Source organism: Lissotriton vulgaris, chromosome 4_1, assembly GCF_964263255.1.
Source record: "Lissotriton vulgaris chromosome 4_1, aLisVul1.2, whole genome shotgun sequence".
Classification (NCBI taxonomy): domain Eukaryota; kingdom Metazoa; phylum Chordata; class Amphibia; order Caudata; family Salamandridae; genus Lissotriton; species Lissotriton vulgaris.
The window spans coordinates 356,599,658-356,627,232 of record NC_141691.1 but is presented as its reverse complement, the minus strand read 5'-3'; the positions used below and the strand labels follow the sequence as shown (position 1 = coordinate 356,627,232).

Genomic DNA, 27,575 nt, shown 5'->3' with positions numbered 1-27,575 from the left:
CCGAGCCAAGAAGCATAAAGAGGAACAAAATCCACATGCCTTTTAAACTAAAATGGTATACTTTCACACATAGGCGTTTTCCTTTCTTTTGGTTAGGCTCAGAGGGCGGGGGGGGGGGGGTCTTTGTTTCCTAGATCTTTACTGTTATATTCATTATTATAGCGCTCACATGGCTGCAATATCCCGATTCGCTTCAATTATTATTTAACAATGAAAAGACCTATGCATTACTGGCTTTGAATAAGGAAACATTTGAGAAAAGCAAAATCATAGACATCCACAAAGCAATATGTTAGCCGTCGGAGGTGCTGACAGGAAGCTCACGGGAGGCATTCTGTATAAGCTGAGCAAGGAGGTTTAATGGTCCAGGAAAAGGAAAAGTAATTTGCATTTCGAGCGCTCATTAACTACCTAGTGGTGGCAGCATTCTTCGTACTAGAACTTCATTCTAAAGAATAAAGTGTTCATCCTCTGATGACTATAACAAGAGCCGAAGAAAATTACCGATCCATATTACTATATTTCCTTGAAGAAAAAATGCTGCCATTATAATAATGTTTGTGAACACAGCTGAACCTTTCATACAGGAAATCTTACCTCATCATTTTCATTTCCATTTGTACTCTTTCTAGCAGATTTGTACTGGAAAAAAAATAAAAAATTATGGTTAACATTTTTTACAGTCTTCCAAATCGTGTAAAATCTATCCAAATTTAGGATGGAGAATCTCGCTTCCGACGGGTTTGTTCTCAAATTAGAGTGCCTAACTCCCAGGAATCTTATACCGACGACTTTCTTCCCTGTAACACCATACTTCAGAAATACTGTGGTTCCCTATTCCAATAAAACTCGATTCTTTGCTTCAAAAAAAGACTCAATTTTAAAAACTCATATGCCTTGATGTTCATATCAAATTTCAGACAGTTTTTTCAGGCATCATTTATCCACAATGAAGATAGTTAATGCATGTTTTTTTTTATCTCACCAAGTTCATTATCTATTGTTTTTTTCCCTTCTAATGAGTGTTCTCCGACTATGAAAACATGCCAGGGATGGGGTTATTTCAGGAGCTCTAAATGCCATAAGGTAATATTAATAGACATTTAAAATGTACATAAAATATAAACATCAACTGTGTCCATGCTTGTCTAAGGCTTATTATTGGATGTCGGGAAAGCATCAACTGCTGCGGGGTTGGGGAAGCAGGGGTAGGCAATCCATTCTATCTGCAGCAGTATCTACATGCCACCCAAGAGGACTCCACCACACAGCCTACCCTTCCTGAATGTCAACTGTTTCCTCATCCCGAGAGGATCCCATTCATCAACCACTTCCCTCTAGAGAAGAGAAATAGGTCTGCGATGTACGCCCCTAGCTTCCTCCCTCTGAAGTGCCCTTCTCTCAGCCCGTGCCCAGGGACTAAAATTAGACACCCATGTCACTGTACTAGGTCCCCTGGGTGATTACCAGGCAATTGCCACACGCCACCTTGCAAAGACAGGGCCAAGTCCATAAATCTATTTCCCACCTTCTTGGGGCCTGGCCTACAGAAAAGAGCATGTAAACCAACAACAGGTGTATTAGTTATCGATCTACACAGGGTCTTATTAAGAAGCAAAATTACATCCCGCCCCCGAACCCTACAGGTCCCGGACAACCCATGTCATGTGTCCAAATTCTGCTCCTAAAGTTGTGCAACGAGGTCAACCGTTTGGCACCCCGCCAAATATTGACTGGATCCTGTGAGGAGTAAGATGTCATTAAATTGAATGTATTTAAGATGTGCGTTGCGAGAAACCTTCTGTAGATAAGCAAGTACCCTCCCCATCTAGTGTCTGTCATATCCCTCCCCAAATGAGCTGACCAACAAACCGGAGAGCAGCCAAAGGTTTTGTTACCATTCCTTTTCGGGCCTTATAGAACCACAAGACCAAATGAGACCCTGATCCCATGGTCAGAAGTAACTAAAGGCCCACATGCGTTGGAGGTTCCACTTTCACGTTCCCTCCACTTATCCCATATAGCACGAGTAAGGGCTTCTTAAGTAATGAACTGTCCCACTGGCAGGCCTGACTGTTCCACCAGTTCACGGAAGGGAATTAAAGCATTCATTTGGAAACAGTGTCCTAGGGTCACCAACCCTACCTCCCCCAACCCCCAGGAGTGCATCTGCCTTGAACTAAAGAAAGACAAATGCTCGCCATGAGGAAGTCCCACCAATGGGAGTTCAGGAGTGTAAGGGGACACTGCAGTGGCGTAACACAGGCACCCGCAGCCCCCGTAGTGCGGGGGGCCCCAAGCTCCAGGGGCCCCCTCAGCACAATACTCTTGCTCTAGAGCTCCTGATCTAACCAGAGGGTGCCCCTCCACGTACCTTGCAAGGGGCCCCCCTCAAGTTTCGTTACACCAGTGGGACACCGTACCAGTGAGCCGCAGCCTACGTCACCAGGATTCCTAACGATGATAAGGCTATAAGCTCTGCGACTCGCCAGCGCTGCTATCTGGGATTTTCTACCCGGCGTTTCTAAATTCGGAGCTGCTCCAAACGAGCCAGGTTTGGATTGACTGCATATACCTGTGCTACAGAAACAATGTAATATTGGATGGTAATATTGAACATACACAGAAAATTGCTGATACACAATTGAGAAGTTCATCACAAAGTAGTTCTACAGGTTCATCCCAACCAAAATACAAGAGACATTCACAAGATTTCTTTCAGACTTTACAATAATAAATCATTGGTCCTGAGGAGATTCCTCATATTGCGGAAGATTCAAAACGCCGAGACCAGAGTTTTGCTTAGGCCAATCAGATTTGATTTATTATGTTGTTACATTTTGAATTGTGTTGAATTGGGTTGATGGCCTTATATTCTAAGTATTGTTTTGTATCTATGACATATTTAATTAAGAGTGCCTTACCAGAAAAAGGGTATCATGAAGCTACCCCAGGGTGGGCATGTGTATGGAGGATGCGAGAATGGACGGATGGATGTGAGGACTAGTCTAACAGGTGTATGATTTCGACACAGTGTGTACGTTGTGTACAGAGTATGTATTTTAGAGAGTGAATGTGAAGTTCAATTCCAAAAGGGGCTCATAAAAAAGAGAATTTAGAGCGACCCTAATAATTAGTGTTCCTAATTTAGAGCAAAAAATATTATAAAATAGACATAAATAAAGTTTTTTGATTGAACTGAAACGGAAAAAGTGATTTTTTGAAGGCAGTAGTTTGATTCATTGCTTATCAAATTAAGGACCAAAGAATAGTGCAGTACTGGCATTTTGTTTTGTTTATTGACCATCAGTTCAGGACATGAGACAAAAGGATACCCAGGCATGGAATCTGGATTGCCGGGCATAACAATGTTGCCAATAGGAGTCCAAGGTTGGGTCACAGCTCACCAGAACAAGATCCGTTAGACTCACTCCAGCAAGCCATCTCGCGATCCAATGGTATTGAGCTGCTAGAAAGTACAATTGAAAGTCCTGGACTCCCAGGACACCCTCAAGTAGGTGCCAACAGAGGGAAGCCAATGCAACCCTCTGGCGCCTGCTATCCCAAATCAGGTCACAAAGGAGTGCTTAGAGTCTCCAGACCCAGGAACCCAGAATTTTCAACTGAAGATTTACAAAAAAGTAGAGAAGTCTAAGGTGCATGATCATTTTAGTAAGTGCAATGCGCACAATGATTGGTAGTTTGAAAGAACGCCAAGAAAGACACACACGACTTCAGTGATTGAATGGCCCCCCATAGCCTCCTCCTGCAGGTCCTCCAGATCACTGAAAATGTAGACACCAAAATATTTAGAGGATCGCGGAGCCCAGAGTATATCAAATTGACAAGAAACTGGGCGATCCAAACCTGTGACCACCGAAAAGACACACGTCTTACTCCTATTTACCCGAAGACCCGAGCACTCCCCAAACATCTCCAGGAGTTGCAGAGCTGGAGGAATATCTGTTGCACCATCACCAGGGTCCACAGACTGATGCCAAGACACCAGGGCTTTTAAGGTCTAGCGGGGCCTTCTAAGGTTTAGCTGAGGAATGTGCTCTCTCAGGAGAGTGGACTGGTCGTAAAGGCTGAACCTGGTTCCCTAGTTCCAAATTCGGCATCTCTGACCAAAGAAGTGCCACTTCCTCTCCACCACTGGACACCATACTGCCCCACTTAGAGAAAATCGCACTGCCTTCAACTACAACCAAATTGTGCCCTTCTATAAACACCTAGATGAGATTCAATTCAAATTATACACTAGACAAGAGTAATACACTGGCTGAAAAAAAGTAAAAACATTCTGGAAAAAGCAAACACTCATAGGGAATACAGCTTAACACTTTTACACTCATTATTCAGAAATCAATGAGAGTTTTTGCCTGAAAAGTTAGGCACATGACTACAGGGCTCGGAAGGGACCCGTCTCAGTGTCCATTCCTTATATCCTTACAAAACATAGGCAGTATGGTTTAAAAAGACCACATCGCTGAACACAGAGCTGCAGTACACATGTTATGAACTAAAATAGGGAAAACAACTGATAAGGATCACATTAAACGTTTTCCAATCCACTCATCAAGCAGGTGTTGCAGTACCTCCATGAATGGCGCACTTTCCCACTTGGAGAAAAATGCTGTTCTAAGAAAGATGAGAAAAGAAAAGTAGTGCTTCATTGGCAAACGCTGTAACGTGTTGCTAATGTGTTTGGGGGTGAATAAAACAAATCAGGCCAATTTGCGACCACTCTCTCTTGCTTTATTTATGTATTTATTGTTCAAATTTTAAATCTTTTTTTCTCTCCCCCCGAGGCTGCATAGAAAAATGTCAGAAAAAGACATTTGCAGTAAATGGGTTTCCTCTTTTTTTGGATCCATTTCGCAGAGGAACGAATGAAGGAAAGCAGAGGAAGGAAAAGTCACGGTTTTCAACAAGTGACCTGGAGCACGACAAAAAGGTAGAGAATAAGAGAAAGAGAGGGGCGGCTACTAGCGATGGAGCAGAAGAATCGGACACGGTCCATGATTTCTCTGGGCAAGAAGGAAACAACAGCCCTTTTCCTTCTCTGCCCGCCCGTCCTTGAACAGCCACGAACGGCCGGGCTATTTCGGCCGTCCTGGGACACACATCTAAAATTATAAAGTAGGGGAACGGACTGTATTAAATTAAAGAAGTGGGGGCACGCCGTGCCCTGCCGATCCCGGTGCCCACTTCGACCACTGGCTCCTGCGAGCAGAGTGCCTGTTGTAGAGTCTTGTGGGCCCTAGGCACTCATGCTCGCAATCACTGACACAGGACACACTGGATACATGGTGCAACTGGCCTAGAGCACGTGGGCTCGGCCTCTTTTATTATAGCTGTGTCACCTGACCAGTGACATCAGTGGTGGGTGGGTGTTCGGTGTAATTACAGGGTTAGCACTAGAATGCTAACTGACTCTGGGCACTACATCCCTCCCAAAATTGGTTAAAAATTAAACCAAACGGAAAAAGTCCAAAAATCTGTGGGGGAAAGAAAACACAGAAATGTAACATTGGACTTGTGTTTTCAAACTGGTCTCTTTGGCTGCTTGCAAGCCGCAGGGAGTATAGTTCTTGCATTCAGGACTAACAGTTCTCGGTGGCAAGGTTCGCAGTTGTTCGGCGGGTTAATTCTTTGTCTGTGCTGTCTGTACGCTGTTCTCAGCCCTGCTTTTACTTCGCCCAATTGGTGATGACAGAGAGATAGATGACATAGGTGTTGACTGTCTTCTGCCTTTTCTTATCCATTCTGGTTTCGTGATCTTTCCGGGCAGGCTTCAGTGTGTTTCTTGGCAGGTGAAGAGAGTAGGTGCAAACATCCCTCTCACTAGGATGCCCCTCTCGCCGGTTTTCTTCTACCACAAGATGTCCGGGAGGACCTCTTAGCCAGGTTTCCACTGGACTGGTGTTTTCGGTCGTGTTGCTCTACCATAGCCTTCGGGCCGTGAGCAAGGCGATCCACGAGCCTCACTGTTGTGTCCTAGCTCCACCTGAAGGTTGAGTTGTCGACTCTTTTCCTTGCTCGCGAGGCTTTCATCCCCGAAGGTCCTGCAGACGCGCATCTGTAGATCTGTCTCCCATGCGGGACTTGCTGCCACCAGAGTCCCTTGAGGCCTCTGCTTCCTTGGTTGTTACGGGCTGTTGTGAGGTGGTCAGTTCCTCAGCTTCCGGAGGAGTGAGCAGTCTTGCTATTCATTCTTCCGTTCAAACCCCAGAGGTAGATATCGCCAACAGTCTAGCTTGCTCTCTTCTGCGATCGCCATGTGGATGGCTCGTAGGTAGCGGTCTTCGGTCTGCGCTGCCAGTGCTCTTGCTAGGCCTTGTCTTCCACTGCACTCAGGTGTTCCAGTGCCTGTCACCTTCCTTCTTTACGCAGGGGCGGCTTCTTCTTGCAGTGGCTGCGTTCCACTCTGATTTCTCTTTCCATGTTTCTCAGTGGCGGTGGCCACTCTGATCTTTCTTCCTTCTTTTCTAGTGGCTGTGGCCACTTTCCTTCTTCTCGCGACGTAACCTGGCCCGATCTTCTTCATCTTTTCTGGCTAGGCTTCCCTGTGCAGTGTGCGCACTCTGCACGTGTCCTCCTGGTCTTGTCCTAGTCCTAGGACACTGTCTTCTTGTCACTTCACTCCCAGGGTTAGCGTCGCGACCTTCACTTCCTCTTTCTGTCGCTTCCATTACTTGTGACGTTGAAGTTCGTTGGTCCATGACCGCGGACCGCACCTTGGCTGAACTTCTTGTACCTCGTGATGGTCCCTTCTGCCGATGTCCCGCAGGTTTGCTTCGTGTTGCTGAGCTTCTTGGACCTCGTGCTGGTCCCTTCTGCCAATGTCCAGCAGGTAGGCTTTGTGGTGCGACCATCTGGCTGGTCGGATTTGTGCTTTGTGACCAGGCTGAGTGGTCAGGTTGCTCTTGTGTTGAGTCTTGCATGCTGCGGGTTGTCTGCGCAACCATTTTCTTTCTTCGCAGTTTGATTGTTTTGGTGCGCATCTGTGTGCGCTCTTCGGGTGTTCCCTTGTGGTTTGCTGCTTTGGGCTAGTGCTGTCTGCACTACTGCGCATTCGTGTCATGCGGCTTTGCACTTCCTGTTGTGGGGTTCCAGAACCATTGTTGGTCCGTGAGGGGTGCTCCTAGTTTTGCCATACTGTTCCAGCAATGACCTGTGGCCACTAGGCATCGCTGTGTTCTTTTCCGGCGTGACCTAGGTGCTTCTGGAGTGTTACTTTTGGAGGGTTGCGTCACACTCCGTTGACGTTCTTCTGGGCTTGCTTCTTTTGTTTGTTGCTGGTTGCGATCGTTGTGAACTTCTTTGGGAGCACTTGCTACGTGCTTTTGAGTGTCCTCTGAGGAGTTGCTGCACTGCTGACGCGTTTCTGAGGTTCTGTCGCGTTCTTGCGCTTCTGGAGCGCGCCTTCGCCTTTTATCTTCTCAGGCTGTGTGGTGGTTTGGTGGCGTTCCGGTGTATCAGTGTTCTTGCGCTTGGTCAGCTTCTCCTGGCGTTGTTGCGCAGTCACCTGGTGCGGAGTTCCTTCACTCCTTGCGCCGTCTTGCACAGTGCTATGCTGTCCTGGTGGCGCTGGTGTGTTGCTGTGCAGCCTCTTTGGTCTGGCTTTCTTGTCGCTGTGTGGCGTTCCTGCGTCAGTCTGGCGTTACTGTGTGCATCCTGTGGTGCTGGCGTGGCACGGCGCAGTGCCACTCTCTGTGATCTGAAGTCCTGTGGTGGTGCGGTGCCACTGGCATGTCTGTAGCACTGGTTTGCACTTTGCTTTGTCCTTTGAACGCTTTCCAGCATGTCTTCCTCTGCTGGGAGTCCGCTTTCCTTTGGTACGCTTGGGGCTATGCTGCAGTGGTCAATTTACCTTTTGGCTTTGCGGCTTTGGGCTGGTTGAGGTTCTGTTACACTGGCTGTAACTGTAAGGGTTGAACCGCCTGTGGTTCTTTCTGTGGGGACCATTAGTCTCTCTCCTTTCGTTCAGGAGGGCCATTTCCACAGGGCCACTGCATCTTGTGCTTTCCTTTTCCCTTGCAGCTGAGTTTCTCATGAACTGTGATCTTTTCTTTGGGGCTGACGTCTCAATCGCAGTTTCCTTTGCCCTTTGTTGTGCTGTGCTCCTGTGGAAGTGTCACAATCCCTTGTGTGTACTGACGCTGGTCTTGGTTGTGTCTCTTGGGTTGCCTTGTGCTTGTCTGTGTTTTAGTGGACGCAGTAGTGTGCTTTGGCCACTAGATGGCAGTGGTGCTTAGTTTTTCTGTGCTGTGCTCGGCTCATTCCTCACCGAGTCTTCCAATGCCTTTCACTTACTGTGGAGGAGTGCCGGTGCAGGCTTCTCGTGGACTGGGCTCGTCCTTATTATCTTTTTCCTCCAGGGCAAAGGCCCTCACAGCCTGGTAGGTGCTTCCTCTTTCTTCTCCTTGTGTGCCTGTGCAAATGCGGTTGGGGCACACGCCTTTTTGCTGCCTCCATTCAACAGCCTGCAGCTCTCCAGTTGGCCAGGGCAGCTTCGCTCACGCTGAAGTCTTCGCCGGGGTGCTTCTCTGCCGCACTGTGGTGTCACCGGCAGTACTTTCGCGCTTCTGGCTCTGCAGGGGGGTTTTGCGGGCGCCGTTCGAACCGGCCGCTAGCCGCACTGTCTCTTCACTTCTGCCCCCGTTATCGCAGCCTCACACTTCCTGCGCTGCATGGGGAGGGGTGACACACATCGCGTTCGCTCCCCTTTCTCTTTTTCAGCGTTGCGCTGGGGCTAGAGCTGGCGTTGGGGATCTCTGGCTCGATGAGGGCAGTTGTACTGTGAATTCCTGATCACGAAGGGGGGCCGCCTCGCTGCCTCTGCTCCCGGCCTCCTTGCAGATCCGCATTCCATCTCCCGCTGTGCTGGGGCAAGAGCGGGCGCGGGACTCTGTCTTTGATATGGGCAGTGTTCAAAGTCTTCGCAGGTGGGCTCCGCTTTCAGTTCTTGGCGCCCGGCAGCTCTCCATACGCTGCGGGCACTCCACTTTGCAATTCATTCACCCCGCCTCCCCACTTCATACACGCTGCGCGGCGGGGGACGCTGCAGGCAGGCCGTGGGTGGGCTCCGCTGGTCTCGCCTCATTAAAGGGGGCAGTAGCTGTCGCTGCTTGGACTTCTCATTTCCATCCAGGCCTGGGGCTCGTCGCGCGCCTCGTGGGTCTCTCGGCGGCCGGCTCCTTTCTCAGGGGGTGTGGTGTGCCTTTGCTGCAGACAGCTCTCTCTTTCCCTTTCCCCTGAAGTTTTCTTTTAGCTGTTTCACGCTGGGCACAGCTCCGCCCTCATCGCCATTGTAGAGTCTTGTGGGCCCTAGGCCCTCATGCTCGCAATCACTGACACAGGACACACTGGATACATGGTGCAACTGGCCTAGAGCACGTGGGCTTGGCCTCTTTTATTGAAGCTGTGTCACCTGACCAGTGACATCAGTGGTGGGTGGGTGTTCGGTGTAATTACAGGGTTAGCACTAGAATGCAAACTGACTCTGGGCACTACACCTGTAACAACGGTGCCACTTCATAGCACATTCCAATGTGGTTCTTGAAGAACTGTTCTTCCAGGGAGAAACAAGGCACTGCATGCTAACAATTGGCCTACGTAGGGTTGTGCATTTGTTTGTGCGATGTTACCACCTGCCTTGTGCTGGTGGTAATGGGGCATGGTATTTATACGCAGTCGCGTCATTTTACAGTTTACGCACGTGACATTATACATGCAGTTTTAGAGCAGAACTCGTTATCTGTGAAAACAGAACGGCGTGTGCTAAAAAGTACGGTAGAATAATCAGCGCTGTATATTTATTGCAACTGTGCCTCCAGGTTCATCCCACAACAAATCCTGGTTCTAAATTCTCCAGAGCATATCTATGAAATGAGGGTTTTGCGTGTCTGTGATATTAGCACAGCGCTTCAATACCCAAGGTGGGGATTGAAGTGTTAACTTGAATACAGAAATCTGTCCAGACCCCCGACAGCAGCTAAATTTACCATGCATCGTGATTCTCAATACATATCTTTTGCAACACTTAATGGTGCTGCTCTGTGATGTCCAAGATGAAAGGGTAATGACACATCCCAAGCACAAATTCATGTGTTCAGACCCGTGTAATCTTCCATCTAGTAAAGAATGCAGCAGAAACACCTTAGTTTAGTTATTTTCAAAGATATGGGTCGATCTTCTCAGGGCTACTGGATTGCACGGAAATGTCGCTATGAAAACATATTAGAGAGTGGCACCTTCAGGCCATAAACAGGTACTGCTAAAAACTGTCAGGCGTGACCCATAATAAAGCAACTGCTCAGTTGAAAAGATATGTGTAAAATACCTTGAAATACTCTTTCCTAATTTGTTTGGTTCTTCTTCTTTCTTCATTATGCCAAATGAAAGACTGTGTTTCCGTCATATGCTGTTCTTCTGTTTCATCCTTTCGTATTTCTAAAGACTAAAGAAAAAGAAAACACTTCCATCACTGATATAGGAGTGACCTCGTAATTCAACGTTCTGAAGTTCTCACATTTCGAATTCGTGCAACTTGGCGCTACTGTTAAATTCCTATTCAGATTACATAATGAAACAATGATAACCCGACCAACCACTACAGAAATGGCATTTCTACCAACCCTCAAAATCTCGGTCTTTTTGCATTAGTTTGTGAGCACAAAATGACACTTCTCAGTTGTGCATTCTGCACCTGCTATGACGTGAACTCGCACTTTATGAACAGACAGTACGAAAGTTAGTGAGGAATTAAACCACTCTTATTTGACTCTATAACTGAGCCCAGAAATTAACAGAGAATGTATCTTTGTGTCTATTTGCAGTGTAGTGGTAAGTAGTACAGTATTTCAAACAGTGTGCGTTATTGAGCAAACACAAGGAGATAATGGATAGAGCACTGAAACTTTGCAGACACTCACCTGTCGGTCACAGATCTGGGTTGAATCCATCATCGTTCTTTAGCTCACTTCGCCACCTGAGTTCAGACCCAGCCATGCAAATCAGTCTTGACCCTGTGCCTCATGGGAACAGTCCAGCCCGAATTGCCAAGCCAGGTCTTCCCTGAACCGGAAAAATGCATCCTGGACTGGTTTCCGGGTAACACCCCTTATCAGTCAGGCTAGATTGAATCCAGTGGCAAAGTGAGCAAGGGACCCACGTCTGGCAATACCCTGCTAACTTAGGGCGAAAAAAGCAAACACAAAGGAGATAATGGATGGAGTACTGAAACTTTTCAGACCCTCACCCCCTGTCACCGATCTGGGTTGAATCCATCATTGTTCCTTAAGCTCACTTTGTCACCCCAGTTCAGACCCAGCCATATGCAAATCAGTCCTGACCCTGTGCCTCATGGGAACAGTCCAGCCCGAACTGCGAAGGCAGGTCTTCCCTGGACCCGCATTCTGGAACCGGTTTCGGGGTTATACCCCTCAGCCAGGCTAGCTTGATTCCAGTGGCAACGTGAGCAAGGGACCCGCGTCTGGGCATACCTAGTCAAAGATCTGGGTTGAACATGCTCCATTTCATTGCATGGAGGTCATTGCTGTTGGATCAAAATCATTGTTTGCGTTCTGTGAACATATTTAAAATACAAACATTGTGGGTTGTGGCTGGAAAGCAGCACTGAGTCCCAACAACCCAGTGGAGGAAAAGAGGACACCTGTATCGTGTTAAATGGAGCCACTTTGGCAGCTACATGATTTAGCCCTCGACATCTTGGCAGGGAACGTTCAAGAAACGGGGACACTTCTCATTTCAACCAATAGACACTACGGGTCCAGTTTATAAAGGGAATCATGAATCTGGACCCCTAAAAGTACTCATGTGCACAGGGGCTTATTTACAATTTTTTCTATATACCAAAAAACTAAGAACTAGTGTGTTTGTAAAGCTGTGCCAGTCACAACACTCTCCGCGAACTACTGAGCCAGTCATGTGATGCTTTTAAACGCTCCTATCTGCATTTATGTCTTCTAGGTACCCTTACATGGATACCTGAAACACAAAAACTTAGCCATTTGTGTCCAAAGATGTAGGTTTACAGTTAAAAATTGCTTTTTGAATGGGCATTAAGAGTGGAACAGGCAATGGAGGCAATAATAAGTAATTATTTGTTTTTATATAATACTTTTTAACACAAAACTAATTATCAGAAGTAATTGAATCAAAACGACAATGTGTTTTAAATGCAAAATTCGGCAAGGACAAATTGAAATCGTAGGTTTCTTCACTGCAAGGATTTTAAAGACCTAATTATAATACGAAAACCGAAACTACAAGTCCCCGAATGCTATTGGCACTAGAGCTCCTAGACTGGTGGAGTGTGTTACAGCAATGAATGGCATCTTGTAGCCAATGCCTTCGTTTATGAATATCAGGAGCGTAGCTTCGGAGACGGGTGGTTGTTTGGGGTGTTACACCCCCCCCAATACATTTTGTTTTGGGTAAATGGTTGGTTAAAGTCGGGTATGGTGAGGTGCCTGCCGTATTTCACTAGGAATGGTTACGTACACTCAGATAAAAATCCACACACACACTCCCTTTCTCTAGTTTGAAAGTCCTAGAAAATGTTGATAAGTTGACAAAATACTGTTTGTAATGGGATGTGGTATTTATAAGCAGTCACGCCGTTTTACAGTTTACGCATGTGACATCATACATACGGTTTTACAGTAGAGCTCAAAATCTGTGACAACAGAACAAAGGGAGGTGGGGGGAATGAAACCCTTCTCAAGCAGCATCCATAATTCTCCTCAGGGTGAAATCACAAGCAAACCCCAAATTAACCTGCGTTTAACCCTCATGTAGCTTGGCACAGAGCAGTCAGGCCTAACTCTGAGGCAATGTTTAAAGTATTTGTGCAACACTTTAATCAATAACACAGGAAAAACACACCACAAAAGTAACCACACAACAGAGCTACAAAAAATCAGTAATTTTTAAGAAATAAAACAAGATAAAAAGACAAAAATCCAATCATTAGAACTGGAGATATTACATTTTAAATATTTGTGTAAAAAGAGCTCCAAAAGGCATACACCGCCAACATTGGATATCTGGTCACGCCATACCGAGAAAAAATCACAAGCTCAGGCCAGCCGAGATGGAATGTGGGCCAGCTACAGGACCCACTTAGGCCCGCTAAACAAAGTACCTTCAATCCTGCTTGGCGGAATGCTTTAAGGATCTGCGACAAAGATGCCTCGCACAGCCGACGCGATGCATCAGTTCCATGATGTGGAGAAGCAGGGGTGCAACATCCTGTTTAACTGTAGTTGAAGATCCCGTCGACAAGGGCATGCGATGCGAAGTTGGGGATGTGAAGCACAGTCAGGGCAATGATTTGGTTGCTAGGCTGCGATGTGGAGTCCGGCATCATCGTCAAGGCCACCTAAGATGAGAGGGCCTCCGCAAAAGATTCGTTGTGCAGTGGCAGTTCCAAATGCGATGTGGTCTGCAGCAGCGATGCCAATCTTTGCGACGGGTCCAATCCATGCAGCTGAGGTGATTTGTCACTTTTTCTCAATGTTGTGCCACGCAACAGTGGAGATGCGTGGGCTCTGCTGAATCCACAGAGACTGGCAAAGTACTTTAGGTCCACTTCCAAGGGTCTGGGACTGAGCAGGCACCACTCGGCAGGGTAAACCCACAGATACAAGGTGCAGGTGCAAGTTTGTTGGAACTTCTGTCCCTGAGGCTCAAGTCAGGAGGCCAGCAGACTAGCCCATTGAGCTACTCTGGAGTCCTGGGGTCCAGATAAGTTGCAAGTTCAGTTCCCCAGGCAAAAGTGCAGCAAGTCAGCAGAGCAACGCAGCAGTTACATTGGAGCAGCAGTCCAGCACAGTGGCAGTCCTTGTAGCTGCACAACCATCCTTCCTGGTAGAAAAGCTAGCGTCTGTCTGCTCTATGAGCTCCCACAGAGAAGTTAGAAGCAGTGAGTACACATAGTATCCTTGAGGGTGTCAACGGCTTTCTGGCAGGCTTCTGTCCTAATCACCTGTCAGGGATGCTTCTTTGAAGTCAGCTCTGTTAAGGGAGCAGCAAAGGTGCCATACTCGGTAACAAGCATCCTATAGTATTCTATGAGGCCCAGAAAATCCCTCACCTCCGTCTGAGTTTTAGGGGGTTGCCAGGCCAGGATAGTCTCAATCTTGGCCTGGAGGGGCTGCACCTTGCTCCGTGACACCATGTGCCCCAGATAAACCACGTAACCCTGCCCTATTTGGCCCTTACTGGCCTTGATAGTGAGACCCGCCTGATTGAGAGCCTGAAACACTTTCTGGAGGTGGTACAGGTGTTCTTCTCAGCTGGAGCTGTAAACAGTTATGGCACTCAGGTAGGCAGCATAGAATGTCTCCTTCCCAGCTAGGACCCTGCTAACCTCCCTCTGAAATGTGGGAGGGGTATTCTTCAAACCGAAGGGCATCACCCTAACCTGAAATTGGCCCTCTGGGCTTGAGAATAGAGACCTCTCTTTTCCTCCCTCAGTCAGAACAATCTACCAGGCGAGGGGAGGATAGAGTGTGTGTCAGTCTCCATGACAAAATTGAGAAGTCGATAGTCCTCACTGAACCTAAGATCTGGAGTGGCACCCTATGGGGCAGCCTTGGGAACCAGCACCTCTGGGCTGGACCAGGGACTTTAGGAGGGCTCAATTACCCCCAACGCCAGAATTGTGGAGATCTCCTTGATACTAGCCCTAAACTTGTCCAACAACCTTATTTTTAACAGACATACTGCCTCCAGTGTCACAGTCATGGACACACAGGTGTATGAGTCCAGGGGTGTGGGAGAACAGAGATAAGAGCTGCTCCCGCAGTTGGTGACAGCCACCCTGCGGTTCTGGGGTCAGTGTAGGGGAGAGGTTGACACCCTCCACTGGCCCATCATGCTGTTGGGCCAACAGGATGTAGGGGACAGGCTCGCTGTACTCTTCCACTCAATCTGGCATCAGGAGCATGTCTACTTCGGACCTCTCAAAATGTGGTTTGAGGGGGTTCATGTGGAGCACCCAAAAGGGATTCCTATAGGTGTTGAGATACAAGTAGGATTACTCCCCTTCGGCTTCTTTACCTCATAGGGGTTTGCACAGCGATCCCAAAGAGCTCAGGGCTCTACAGGCTCCAAACTCCACACCTTACAGCCAGGTTGAAACTCTACCAGAGTGGCCTTCTGGCCATATCAGATCTTCATACCTTCATCAGCATATAGGTGACCACATCCTGAGGGGGCTTACCAGGGGCTTGCTCCCATCTCTCTTTCACGTGGTCATAAAGGAGTGAAAGGGGCTAAACCCAATCGCCTTTCTGGAGCACCTCCCTGTAGGGAAAGAGAAGGCATCAAAGGAAGATGTCTCACTTACGCTCCATGATCTCAGGTAGGTCCATAATCATGCTTTTCAGGGTCTTGTTGAATCACTCCACAATACCATTGGTTTGTGGGTGTTAGGATGTGGAGAACTTATAAGTTACTCCGCACTCATCCCACATGGGCTTCATGTAGACTGACCTGAAGTTAGCGCCTCTGTCAGATACTACCTCTTTGGGGAACCCAACATGGGTAAAAATCCCCATCAGGGCACTGGCCACTGCAGAGGCAATCACCAACATAAGAGGGATGGCCTCTAGCTAGCGAGTGGCATGGTCAATCAAGACCAGGATGAACCTGCTTCCTTAAGTGGTCTTGAATTCCAAGGGCCTTACATGTTGTTGTCTGCCCTCTCAAAGGGAGGGCCAGTGACAGGTAGTGGGGTCAGGGGAGCATTGAGCTTTTTCCCGGACTTCCCAAGGGCCTGACAGGTGCACAGGACCTACAGAATACATCTGAGGCTGTCTTCATCCGAGGCTAACAGAAGTGTACAACAAACTTGGTGTAGGTCTTGTCTTGTGCCAGATGCCCTGCCAAGGGTATGTCATGAGCCAAACCCAGTAGAAAGGTCCTGTAACACTGGGGGACCACCAGCACACAGGCTGCTCCAGGTCCAGAAACCTTAGGCTCGCTATATAGGAGGTCATTCTCCCAATAGATCAGGTGATCTCCAGAGGTGTTGCTTGCTGCATGGACCGCAGCTTGCCTTCTCAAGCCCTCTAGAGTGGGCAACTATCTCTGGGGCTGGAACAATTCCTCCCTGGTGGCCCACCCTCAACTTGCCAGCCAGCAAGCTCAGGCAGGTCTCCCAGGGCGACAATGTTTTCCCGGGTTGGCTATGGGGCATCCTCTAAAATGCAAGTATCAAACACTGAGAAAGAGCTAGGGTTTTTTCCTTAAATAAACTGGTAATTCTAGTTATCCAAGGTTTCTCCCTAACAAAAAACAATGAGGTTTTTAAAAGAACCCTCACCCACTAACATAGTTGGTGGCATGCTTCATCATAGGGTTCCCACCCAAGGGGCCTAATGCCTTATGGGTGTGCTATGACCCCTGATAACAGCGGAGCAGGTTTATTTTTGTTTATGAACATGACAAATTTAAATTATCCTCCAGTTCCTGGGGAAGGATTAAAAATATGGACGTATGTGAGTAAAGATGATCTCATACGTCCCATAAAATAGTGAAAGTGCTCAAAAATGTTAAACGGTCTACATGTTCCAACCAATACTATCCGAATATGTTGGCTTTCGTCAGTAACAAAATCTCAAGTTGCATTTCCAACTCGAGTTGCGAAAGTGTGCACACATGCTAAGGTGTGACTATGTCCAGTGAAACTCAAACTTACGACTTGGTCACCATCGGTTCTATATCTGTAAGCGAAAAAAACTGAAAAAGCAAATGGATTCACAAAAGTGCAGAAAGTAGAGGTAGAAGTGCCCCATCCATCATGCACCCTCTGCTCAGTGCTTTCTATCTCCAAACATAAGTGATAGTGAGTTCAATATGCAAATCATCTTTACAGACTTGGGTGATGATTGCAGACAATCTGCTGGCAAGGCAAGGCTAACAGCTACTTTCAGAGAACCAGTGACCCCCTTCCCACACTCAAAAGGAAGCAGAGCCACCAGCAGAAGACTCTCACAATTATCCATGACTATTACTTGGTGGCAGTGTAAGGGAGGACCTGCTCCGAGGACACCAGCTGACACCTTACAATAGTCATGCTGGCTCCTGACGCCCTCAGAGCCTCCACCGGTTGCCCATTGATGGCGACCCACTGTCTGTACTTAGAAGCATTGGTAGGCATATGGGCTTTTGCCACTATCTCCTTATCCCCCAGGGAAACTAGGGTCACTTCTGTCGGCTCTCCAAAAGTAACTGGAACCACCCCCTCTCCAAGCTCTACACTACCCAACACAGGTGTCTTCCCACTGGTGGGAGGTTGTGCCCTCTTGGGACATTTGAACCCCCCTTGGAGTTCCCATGCTAGTAGCACTCTGTGCATTGGGGGACAATCCTCTCTGTCTACTTATCAAAGAACACCTTCTTTTTTGGCTCAGACCGGGACTGGTGACTGTTGTTGCCTTGGGAATTATTTTGGGGGCCTTTTGAGAACTCCCTTTTTTAAGTTTTTCTCTCCCCCCTTTCTTCTGGTGGGAGCCCTGACCTCCTTGTGGGAGTCTCCCTCAGATCGACACTCTGGTGCTAGCCAAGCAGTCCGCCTCCTCAGCAAGCTTCATAGGGTTAGTTAGCTTGCTGTCTACAAGGTGCTGGTGCAGCTCTGGAAAAAAATACAGAGCAGCTTCTCAGTACAAGCCACTGTAGTCATTAACTTTGCTGCCTTGCACCCAACCATTCAGTGCCTTGCTAGAGTAATCTACAAAATCTACAAAATCCACCCAGGACAGGTTGGAAAGATTCAGGCTGTCCCTGAACCTCTGGGGGTATTTTTTGGCATCAGTCCAAAATTAGCATCAAGATGGCTTTCGTGGCAGAGTACCTGTTTTTGGCCCCAATCTCTAAAGTAAGAAAAGTGTCCTGCCCCACTGTAGACATTTGTTTCCACAAACCACCCCTCCCCCACCCCAATGCTCTTATGGGATCTTATTTACCCTAATGGCTACCTCATAGGCCGAAAACCATTTGCTGATATAATCTCCCAACATATAACTGGGCACCAGATCCTTGGGGATGTGGACCTTTTTTCTCCTTCAAAGACAACAGCTATGCAGCCACAAATGCTCCTTTCATGAGCCAAATCCTCCAAAGCTAGTTTCTCTTCCATGGCCAGTTTCTTCTCTTCCATCTTGAGCTTGGCCATCTCCAGCCTGAACTCTCTCTCCTCCTTCCTTTCGGCCAGCTACTCTGTGGACAGATTGTAGGAAGACACACTGCTCCCTACTCTGGCAGGAAACTCCACTTTGGGGTTCAAGTCACTCCCCTCAACTGCAGCTAATAACACGACAGGCCCTCTCCAGACCCTTCCATCCCATTATCGTCTCCTGTGGGTTTAACCAGAGATTGATGGGCTTCTGACCAGGACCTCAGCTTCTTTTGCGATTCCACCTTCTTGGTGGTGCTCTTGTTCCCTTTCACTGCAGAACTCCTTGAGCTGGGCCACAATGCATACATCCATGTTAACCAGCTCAAATGTAATCTTGCAGGTGTAGTTTCAGACAAAAGAGTCAAAATGTGGCCCGAAAATACACAAAGGCCAATCAGAGAGAATTTAAACTTGAATTGGTCCTATATTTATGTTGGGTGGTAAAGTAACACAGAATTACTGTATGTCACTGTACAAACACAAGTCCAAATCCTCCCTGGTGATCACCAGCATAAGAAATTGGGTTACTAGTTGAGGGGAGTGAAACCATTCTTAAGCAGCAACCACAAGTCTCCTCAAGGTGAAGTCGCAAGCAAACCCTAAATTAACCTGTGCTTAACCCTCGGGTAGCTTGGCACAGAGCAGTCAGGTTAACCTACAGGCAATGTGTAAAGTATTTGTGTAACACTTCAAACAGTAAAATCGTGAGAACACCACACAAAAAATATCCCACAGCAGGTTAGAAAGATAGAGGTGAATTTAATTAAATAAAAAAAAGACCGAAAAGATAGAAATCCAATTAGTAGAACTGGAGATATTGAAATTGATATCTGGTCGTGCCAGAAAGGGACAAAGCTCTAAATTCAGGCCGACCATGATGGAGCACGGGCCAGCTACAGGGACCCAGTTAGGCCAGATGAACAAGACAGATTCAATCCTGGGTGTGGAGCATTGCAAAGTTCTGTGTTATTGTGTAGCCAAAGCGATGCATCAGTTGTGAGATGTGAGATGTAATGAGGTGGCGGTGCGGTCCTTTTTGACGGCGAGAGATGCGAGGGCCTGAGCCAAGGATGCACAGTGCAGCGGCGGTTCCGCCTGCGATGCAGCCTGTGACAGTGATGCAGATCTTTGTGACAGGTCCAATACACGCAGCAGTGAGGATGTCAGTCAGAATATCTTTATTCGGCTTATTTAAAAGCCATACAGCAGTGAGGATGCATTGGTTTAACTCGGGTTGCGTCGAGCAGCAGAAGAGATGCATCAGTTCTGCGGGATCCACAGAGGGTGGCAAAGCACCTTAAGCCTACTTCCAATGGTCCACGAACGGGGTTGCACTACTAGGCAGGGTAGACTCACAGATGGCAGAGTCCAGATGCAGGTGCAAGTATGTTGGAGCCTTCTGAACCTAGCTCTTGGAGTCACTTTATGGTTCAGAGATGTAGGTTCAGTCCTTCTCACCAAGGCAGGAGGGTAGCAGGTTAGCACAGCACACCCAGCATCAGCACAGCAAGACAGTAATCCAGCAGAGTGACAGTCCTTCAGCAGCATAGCAGTCCTTCTTCCTGGCATAGCATCCAAAGGTCCAGAAATATACTGAGGTGGTGGTGTCTGAGGTCCAGTATTTATAACCAGTTGTGCCTTTGAAGTGGGGGAGAAGCTTCTAGAGTGTTCCCTTTAAAGTCTCCAGGCGTCCTGTCTTCCCTGCCCTTGCTCCAGACTAACTCGAGAGGGTATGCAGCCCTTGGTGTGGAGGCAGAACACAGCCTATTCAAGTGTAAGTAGAGCTGTGCCCAGATCCTCCCTGCCAGTGATTGTCCATCTAAGCACACTTACGCTCTCCATTGTGCCTGGCTGTCTAGGAGAAATACAAAAAAGCTATACTGTCACCTAAACCCAGTTATGTGACCAGAGACATGCTACAGGCACTAAATGGCTAAAGCAAGAAAATTCCAACTTTGTAAAAGTGGCATTTTCAGAATTGTAACTTAAAATCTGGCTTTACAATAAATTAGGATTTTAAATTAGCATTCCAGGGACACTGATAAATGAACTAGCTATCTATTCCCAATTTTAAATGATAGCTTATTAAATATAATAAAGTAACTCCAATGTTAGTCTACGGGAGAGGTAAGCCTTGCAATAGTGAAAAACAAATGTGAGAGTTTTTTACGACCAGGACATGTAAAGCTCAAAAGCACATGTCTTAACTTTTAAATACACTGCACCCTGCCCTCTGGGCTCTTCAGGGCCTACCATAGGGGTGACTGATAAGCATAAAAAGAAAACTGCATACACAGGCTGCAATGGCAGGCCTGAGACATGTTTAAAGGGATACTTAAGCGGATGGTGTAATTAGCAGTGCTGCAATATCGCCCCCTGTACCAAAAGCATCAGCAGTGTTTCCCATCAACACCCCCCCACCCCCAGCGGCCGGTCTGACTTAAGTGCCAGGGATGGTTTGCATTCCCAGTTCGGCCCTGCCCCCTAGTAGTATTTAATTTACAGGCACTGGTTACAAGCAGTACCACTTTACGATGGACTTAGAAGTACATTAAATATACCAATTGGGTATGGGTAGGCTGTGGGGTTTTAGGTTTAAACCTATAAAAACTGATAAAACCCCACTGAAAGAGGAAAAAACGCTCACCAGTGAAAACATATAAACACTGAAAAAACACCTGCACAACCACAATCTAAATGCCATTCAAAGAAAGGAAAAAGAGTGAAAGAGTTATTATTTTCTTCCTGAAGGGGCCAATACAATGTAACTTTGTTATACAAGGTAGCAGTAAGAAAGACTGGCTAACATTATTCTGCTTGAGTTTTGATGTTTAGGGATGGCACTAAAATATTGTTTCTTCTTCCTTTTGTTTGTTTCAGTTTTTGTGGTCTTTGGTCTAAAGATGCAGGGTTTAGAAGCATGTTTTAGGTCTCGTTTAATTAATTTATAAACTGTTGAGCATCAGGAAATATCAAAATCATATTTGATAGTTTGGCTGCGTTTGATTATTTCACTGATAGGTAAAGCACAAGTTACTACTTGTGTAACGATATATCTGTAAGAGACATTAGTTAGTGATAGATTCCTTACCTTAGAATATCCCCAGGCGTCAGACTGGATCCGGAAATTTTTGCGTAGCAATACCCCTGCGCGCTGGTAGGCGTCGTCTGCGGCTCCGCGTCCGTCGTCGGCGTCGTGAGCGCCGGGATGACGTCATCGGAGTATATAGACGGCGCCCATGCGCGCTGACGTCAGTTCTGATAACACAGCTTTTCCGCGCCAGATACGCAGAGCCATGATAGAACTAACACTGGTGCCATTGAAACTAGGGCCCTGAAAGGGGATGACCTTAACCCTAAATATCAGTTCGCAGAACGGGGAGGATGGGAGGGCGGTAAGGAATCTATCACTAACTAATGTCTCTTACAGATATATCGTTACACAAGTAGTAACTTGTGCATCTGAAAGAGACACGTTAGTGATAGATTCCTTACCTTAGAATAGATACCCCAGCAATACCAACCCCGGTGGAGGGTCTGCGAACCAATATCACACCAGAAAGTCCTGGAGGACGGAACGGCCAAAGAAGCCATCCCTCCGGACTTGACTGTCCAGGCAGTAGTGTCTTGCGAACGTGTGCAGCGAGGCCCACGTGGCTGCCTGACAGATGTCCTGCAGGGGGACACCGCGGCCCAGGGCAGTTGTCGTTGCCGTGGCCCGAGTGGAGTGAGCCCGCAATCCAGCCGGGGGCTCCTTCCTCGCCATGGAGTAGCATGCTTGGATGCACAAGATGATCCACCTAGAGATGGTCCTCTTGTGCACAGCCTTTCCCTTCTTCGCGCCCACGTAACCAACGAAGAGTTGGTCATCCACCCGGAATTGGCGAGTGCGGTCTAGGTAGTAGGAGAGCGCACGTTTTGGATCCAGACGGTGGAGCCTCTCCTCCTCTTTCGAGGGATGCGGAGGCGGAAAGAAGGTGGGCAAAGTGATGGACTGCCCGATGTGGAAGGCCGTGACAACCTTGGGCAGAAAGGAAGGTCGTGTACGCAACACCACCTTATCAGGATGAACAGACAGGAAAGGTGGAGAAGAAGAAAGAGCCTGGAGCTCACTCACCCTCCTGGCAGAGGTGATGGCAACCAGGAAGGCCGTCTTTAGAGTAAGGAGACGAAGAGGGCAGTTGTGAAGTGGCTCAAAGGGAGCACACATCAGATAGGTGAGAACCAGATTCAAGTCCCACTGGGGCATCACGAAGGGAACAGGAGGGAACATGTGTGTGATGCCCTTCAGAAATCTACTCACAATAGGGGACTTGAATAAAGAAGGCTGATCTGGTAGCCTCAAGAAGGCTGAAAGAGCAGAAAGGTACCCTTTAAGAGTGCCCAGAGCAGAGCCCTGCTGGGCAAGGGAAAGAAGAAAGAGCAGCACTTCCGAAAGGGGTGCAGAGAGAGGATCCACAGCCTTTGCTGTGCACCATGCCACAAATCTGTTCCACCGGCAGGCGTATACCGACTTTGTGGAGGGACGCCTGGCTGCCAGAATGATGTCGCAGACTTCGGGAGGCAAGTCAATGGCCTCAACTGCCACCGCTCAATCTCCAAGCTTGTAGGTGGAGACTGGACAGGTTCGGGTGCAGGACCGTCCCCTGCTGCTGCGACAGAAGGTCCTCCCGAAGAGGCAGACGAATCGGGGGATCGACTGACATGCTGAGTAGCTCGGGATACCAGTATCTTCGAGCCCAGTCCGGAGCCACAAGGATAATTTGGGCCCGGTCGCGCCTGATCTTCTTCAGCACTCTGGGCAGAAGTGGTATAGGCGGAAAGGCGTACAACAGGCCGCAGCTCCACTCGCGACGAAAAGCGTCTCCGAGCGAGTGCCGCCTTGGAAACTCCAACGCGCAGAACTGCTGACATTGCGCGTTCCCTTCTGTGGCGAATAGATCTAACCAAGGCTCTCCCCACTGTCGAAAGAGACCTTGCGCCACGTCCGAGTTCAGACGCCATTCGTGATCCATCATGCACCGGCGGCTGAGTTCGTCCGCCCTGGCATTCAGAGAACCTGCCAGGTGTTGAACCACCAGAGTCACGCCCTGATGTTCCAGCCACTGCCAGAGGCGCAGAGCCTCCTGGCAAAGGGTCCACGACCCCACACCGCCCTGTTTGTTGCAGTACCACATGGCGGTGGTGTTGTCGGTGAACACTTGCACCACGCTCCCCCTGACAGAGGGGAGGAATGCTTTCAGTGCAAGACGAATCGCCCGCAGCTCCAGAAGGTTGATGTGGAGCCGGGACTCCGCCGGAGACCAGAGGCCCCTGATCTCCGCCTCTCCCATGTGGCCTCCCCAGCCCTGGAGGGACGCGTCCGTCACAACTACGTGCTCCGGCTGGGGTAGAGAGAGGGGTCTGCCACTGACCCAGTCGCGGTCCGTGAGCCACCACTGCAGTTGCTTCGCAGTGCCCTCCGAGATCAGGACATGATCGGACAGGTTGCCCTGATGCTGGGCCCACTGAAACTTCAGGTCCCACTGCAGAGCCCGCATCCGCCACCTGGCGTGACGCACCAGAAGGATGCAGGAGGCCATCAGTCCCAGAAGCCGCAGCGTCAACCTGACCGAGACCCGGGATAACGGCCCGAAGATAGGAATCAGAGCCTGAATATCCCGAACCCGCTGCTCGGGTGGGTAAACCCGAAACTGCGCCGAGTCGAGAACCGCTCCGATGAAGAGGAGCTTCTGAGAGGGACACAGGTGTGACTTCGGCACATTGATGGAGAACCCCAGCAAGTGCAGGAGGTCGGCCGTAGTCTGGAGGTGGCTGACGACTGTCTGGGGCGAGCCCGCCTTCAACAACCAGTCGTCGAGGTAGGGGAAGACTGATACCCCTTGCCTGCGCAGATGGGCTGCGACCACCGCCATCACCTTCGTGAACACCCGTGGGGCGCTGGTAAGGCCGAAGGGGAGCACGGTAAACTGAAAATGCTCTTGGCCTACCGTGAACCGCAGGTAACGCCGGTGGGCCGGCAGGACGGGGATGTGGAAATAGGCGTCCTGCAAGTCCAACGCTACCATCCAGTCTCCTGGGTCCAGGGCAGCCAGGACCTGAGCCAAAGTGAGCATCTTGAACTTCTCCGTCCGGAGGAAGCCGTTGACGTTCCGTAGGTCCAAGATAGGGCGTAGGCCCCCTTTGCCCTTCTTGGGTACCAGAAAGTAGTGGGAATAACAGCCACGTCCTACTTCTGGCCCAGGAACGCGCTCGATGGCCCTCTTGGCCAAGAGGGCCGAAACCTCCTCTTGCAGAAGTTGCAAGTGATCCCCCGACACACGGTGGTATTGAGGTGGCATGGATGGAGGGGAAGACTCGAAGGGGAGGGAGAAACCCCTTCGGACAATTTGCAGCACCCACCTGTCCGAAGTGACTGTATGCCAGTGGGAGAGGTGATGGCGAACCCTGCCTCCCACAGGCGTCACATGGGCCTGAAAGCTCGGACTAGGAAGGTTTTGAGGCGGGGGCTGCTGAGGGAGGTGTGGACTGGCCTCGCCGCTGTCCCCGACCACCGCCACGGCGGTTCCCACGGCCGCCACCGCGTTGCTGAACATTCTGCGGCGCGTGGCTGACGGTCCGTGGTGGGGCGCCCCTTCCGTGGCCACGAAAGGAGCGAAAGGCACCCGATTGCTGGCGTGGGGCCGCAAGGCCCAAGGACTTGGCCGTGGCCCTGGAGTCCTTAAAACGTTCCAGCGCATGGTCTGCCTTGTCGCCGAAGAGGCGACGGCCATCAAACGGCATGTCCAGGAGAGTGGCCTGGACATCGGCCGAGAAATTGGCGGACCTCAACCAGGCGTGGCGTCGAACCGCCACCGTCGTTGCCATCGCCCTGCCCAGTGAGTCCGTGGTATCCAGCCCACACCGGATGGAAAAGCGTGCCGCATCTCGGCCGTCCGCAAGGGTTTGGCTGAGTTTAGCCCTGACCTCCTCAGAGCATTGTGGCAGCACCTCCGCAACCGTGTCCCACAAAGTGTGGGTGTAGCGGCCCAAGAGACAGTTGGTGTTCACTGACCGGAGCCCTAGGCTCACAGACGAGAAGACCTTCTTCCCGAACTGCTCAAATCTCTTGGATTCCCTGTCGGGCGGGGCCGACGGGAATGCGGACTGGGAGTTGGAGGCCTGGATGACCAGGCTCTCGGGGGTGGGGTGGGTGGACAAAAAGCAAGGGTCGCCCGGTGCCGGGCGGTAGCGTCTGGCCACGTTCCTATCCACAGGGGGACCTGTGGCGGGCTTGGACCAAGTGCCCAGCAGAACGTCACACAAGGCCTCATTGAACGGCAGAAGGGGCTCCGCGGAGCCGGACTGCTGTTTGAGTACCTCAGTGAGGAGATTAGTCCTCACGGCCGCGACGGGGAGCTCAAGGTGTAGGGCCTTAGCTGCCTTCGTCAACACTACACTGTAAGCAGAACCCGCCTCCGAAGCCACAGTCGGGGGCGACGTAAATCCAGTGTCTGGCGATGTGTCAATACCACTGGCCTCCCCAAGCTCATATGTCCAGTCCTGATGAGACTGGCAATCACGTGCCAGAGGGTCCTCGGACCCCTCCCACTGCTCCTCGTCACCCGGCTCCTGGAGACCAGGATCAACAGCCAGGGCCTCCTCGTGGAGATAGAATTCTCCGAAGGTCGTCGGAATCGGCGCCCAGCGGCGCCCCTCCGACGCCTGAGGCGGACCGTAGGAAGCATTGGGGTCGGCAACCACTACGGCTGCCGGGGACGACACCTGAAGGGACGTCGCCGGTGAGGTCGTAGGGTCGACCGGCGAGGTCCCGGATCCGGAGCCGGATCCAGCGAGGTCGCGCGGCGCCGGGGCCGAAGCACCCGACGTCGTCGGGGCCGAAGCGCCCGACCCGGAAGGACCTCCAGACGGAGCCGATCGGCCCGAAGGCGCCACGGGAACCGACTGAGGAGGGAGGGCCCTCATGGCCATGAGGTACCTCTCGACCTCCTCCTGCGACGCGCCGTGCCCAGGGACCCGAAGGTGTGGGGCAGGCGGCGACGCTTGCGACTCCCGCGGAGCCGCGTGGGCGGTGTCGCCCGAATCCCCGGTCGCATCGTGCGAGCGACGGGGCGGGTCGGAGGACCGATGGTGTCGCTCCGACCTCTCATGCCTCTTATCTGAGGACTTGGAACCAGACGATCGGTGACCACTCCCGGAACGTCGATGACTCCGACCTCGCGACCTCTCCCTCGACCTCCCGTGGGACCGGGACCGGGACCTGGAGCGGCGCGGGGCCGACTGCCTCAGCTCGAGACGCTTGCGGGACCGCTCCCGCCTAGCCTTCGACGTCAGGGCTCGGCAGTCGTCACAGGTTCGATCGTCGTGGTCGAGGCCTAAGCACTTCAGGCACCGGCGATGGGGGTCCGTGACCGACATGAGTCGGCCGCACTTCGAGCAAGGCTTGAACCCGGGCATCCCTGGCACCGATAGTCGAGAATCGACTAAGTAGAGGATCAAAAAGATCAAAAAAGTTTTCAGTCAAAAAGTGACTGGGGGTAGAGCTTCTTCCGGATCTGCGCTAGCTGGCGCGGAAAAAAGAAGAACTGACGTCAGCGCCGTCTATATACTCCGATGACGTCATCCCGGCGCTCACGACGCCGACGACGGACGCGGAGCCGCAGACGACGCCTACCAGCGCGCAGGGGTATTGCTACACAAAAATTTCCGGATCCAGTCTGACGCCTGGGGATATTCTAAGGTAAGGAATCTATCACTAACGTGTCTCTTTCAGATATGGCTGGTTTCATAAGAATCTTTCCTAATATGTGTCATCACATTTACCCACAGAGAATGGGTAAAAACCCTTAATACATAAGCCCACAATTTCTAGTGGGTCAGTATTGATAGTAGTAGAATTGCCAACACCTCAGGCTTTAAACATTCAACGCAAGGTATAGTGACAAGTATATGTATAAACAGCGCTATCACCAAGCATCTGGGATAGTGGTGAAAACATGACACTAGACTTTTGGAAAACATGGAACGCAGTGTCACTTGGAATGCTCTTCAAAAAAAGGTTCTTTCCAAGTTCAACAAAGATTGGAGTGATATTGTTTGTATTTCCAGTGATTCAGCTACGTATATGAAAAAGTTGTGTGATGACCTGCCAAAATTGATACCTGAGCTGAACTAATTCCCTGTAGGAGATTCTTGCCACTTGTTAGATGGTATGCTGAAAGCATCTTTACATTCTTCAGAGTTAATGAGGGATGCTGTTTACTTTTAGTCCATTCTGGAACACTGTGTTCTTATGCACAGGAACTAAAAAGCAAATATTTATCATTTCTTGCTTTGTGTGGCATCAAAGAGTCATCCCAAC

The 27,575-nt window shown here is 49.6% G+C and overlaps 1 protein-coding gene across 2 annotated transcripts in view; it reads right to left on the bottom strand.

Moving 5' to 3' along the window:
- LRCH2 (leucine rich repeats and calponin homology domain containing 2) overlaps positions 1-27,575 on the bottom strand; it is a 927,979-nt gene that overhangs the window by 224,380 nt on the left and 676,024 nt on the right. For both annotated transcript variants that reach the window (XM_086918732.1, XM_086918733.1), the window contains 2 exons: positions 10,349-10,465; positions 598-642 (listed from right to left, as the gene is read on the bottom strand). In XM_086918732.1, the coding sequence (XP_086774858.1) occupies positions 598-642; positions 10,349-10,465 (162 nt within the window). The remainder of the gene's footprint in view (positions 1-597; positions 643-10,348; positions 10,466-27,575) is intronic.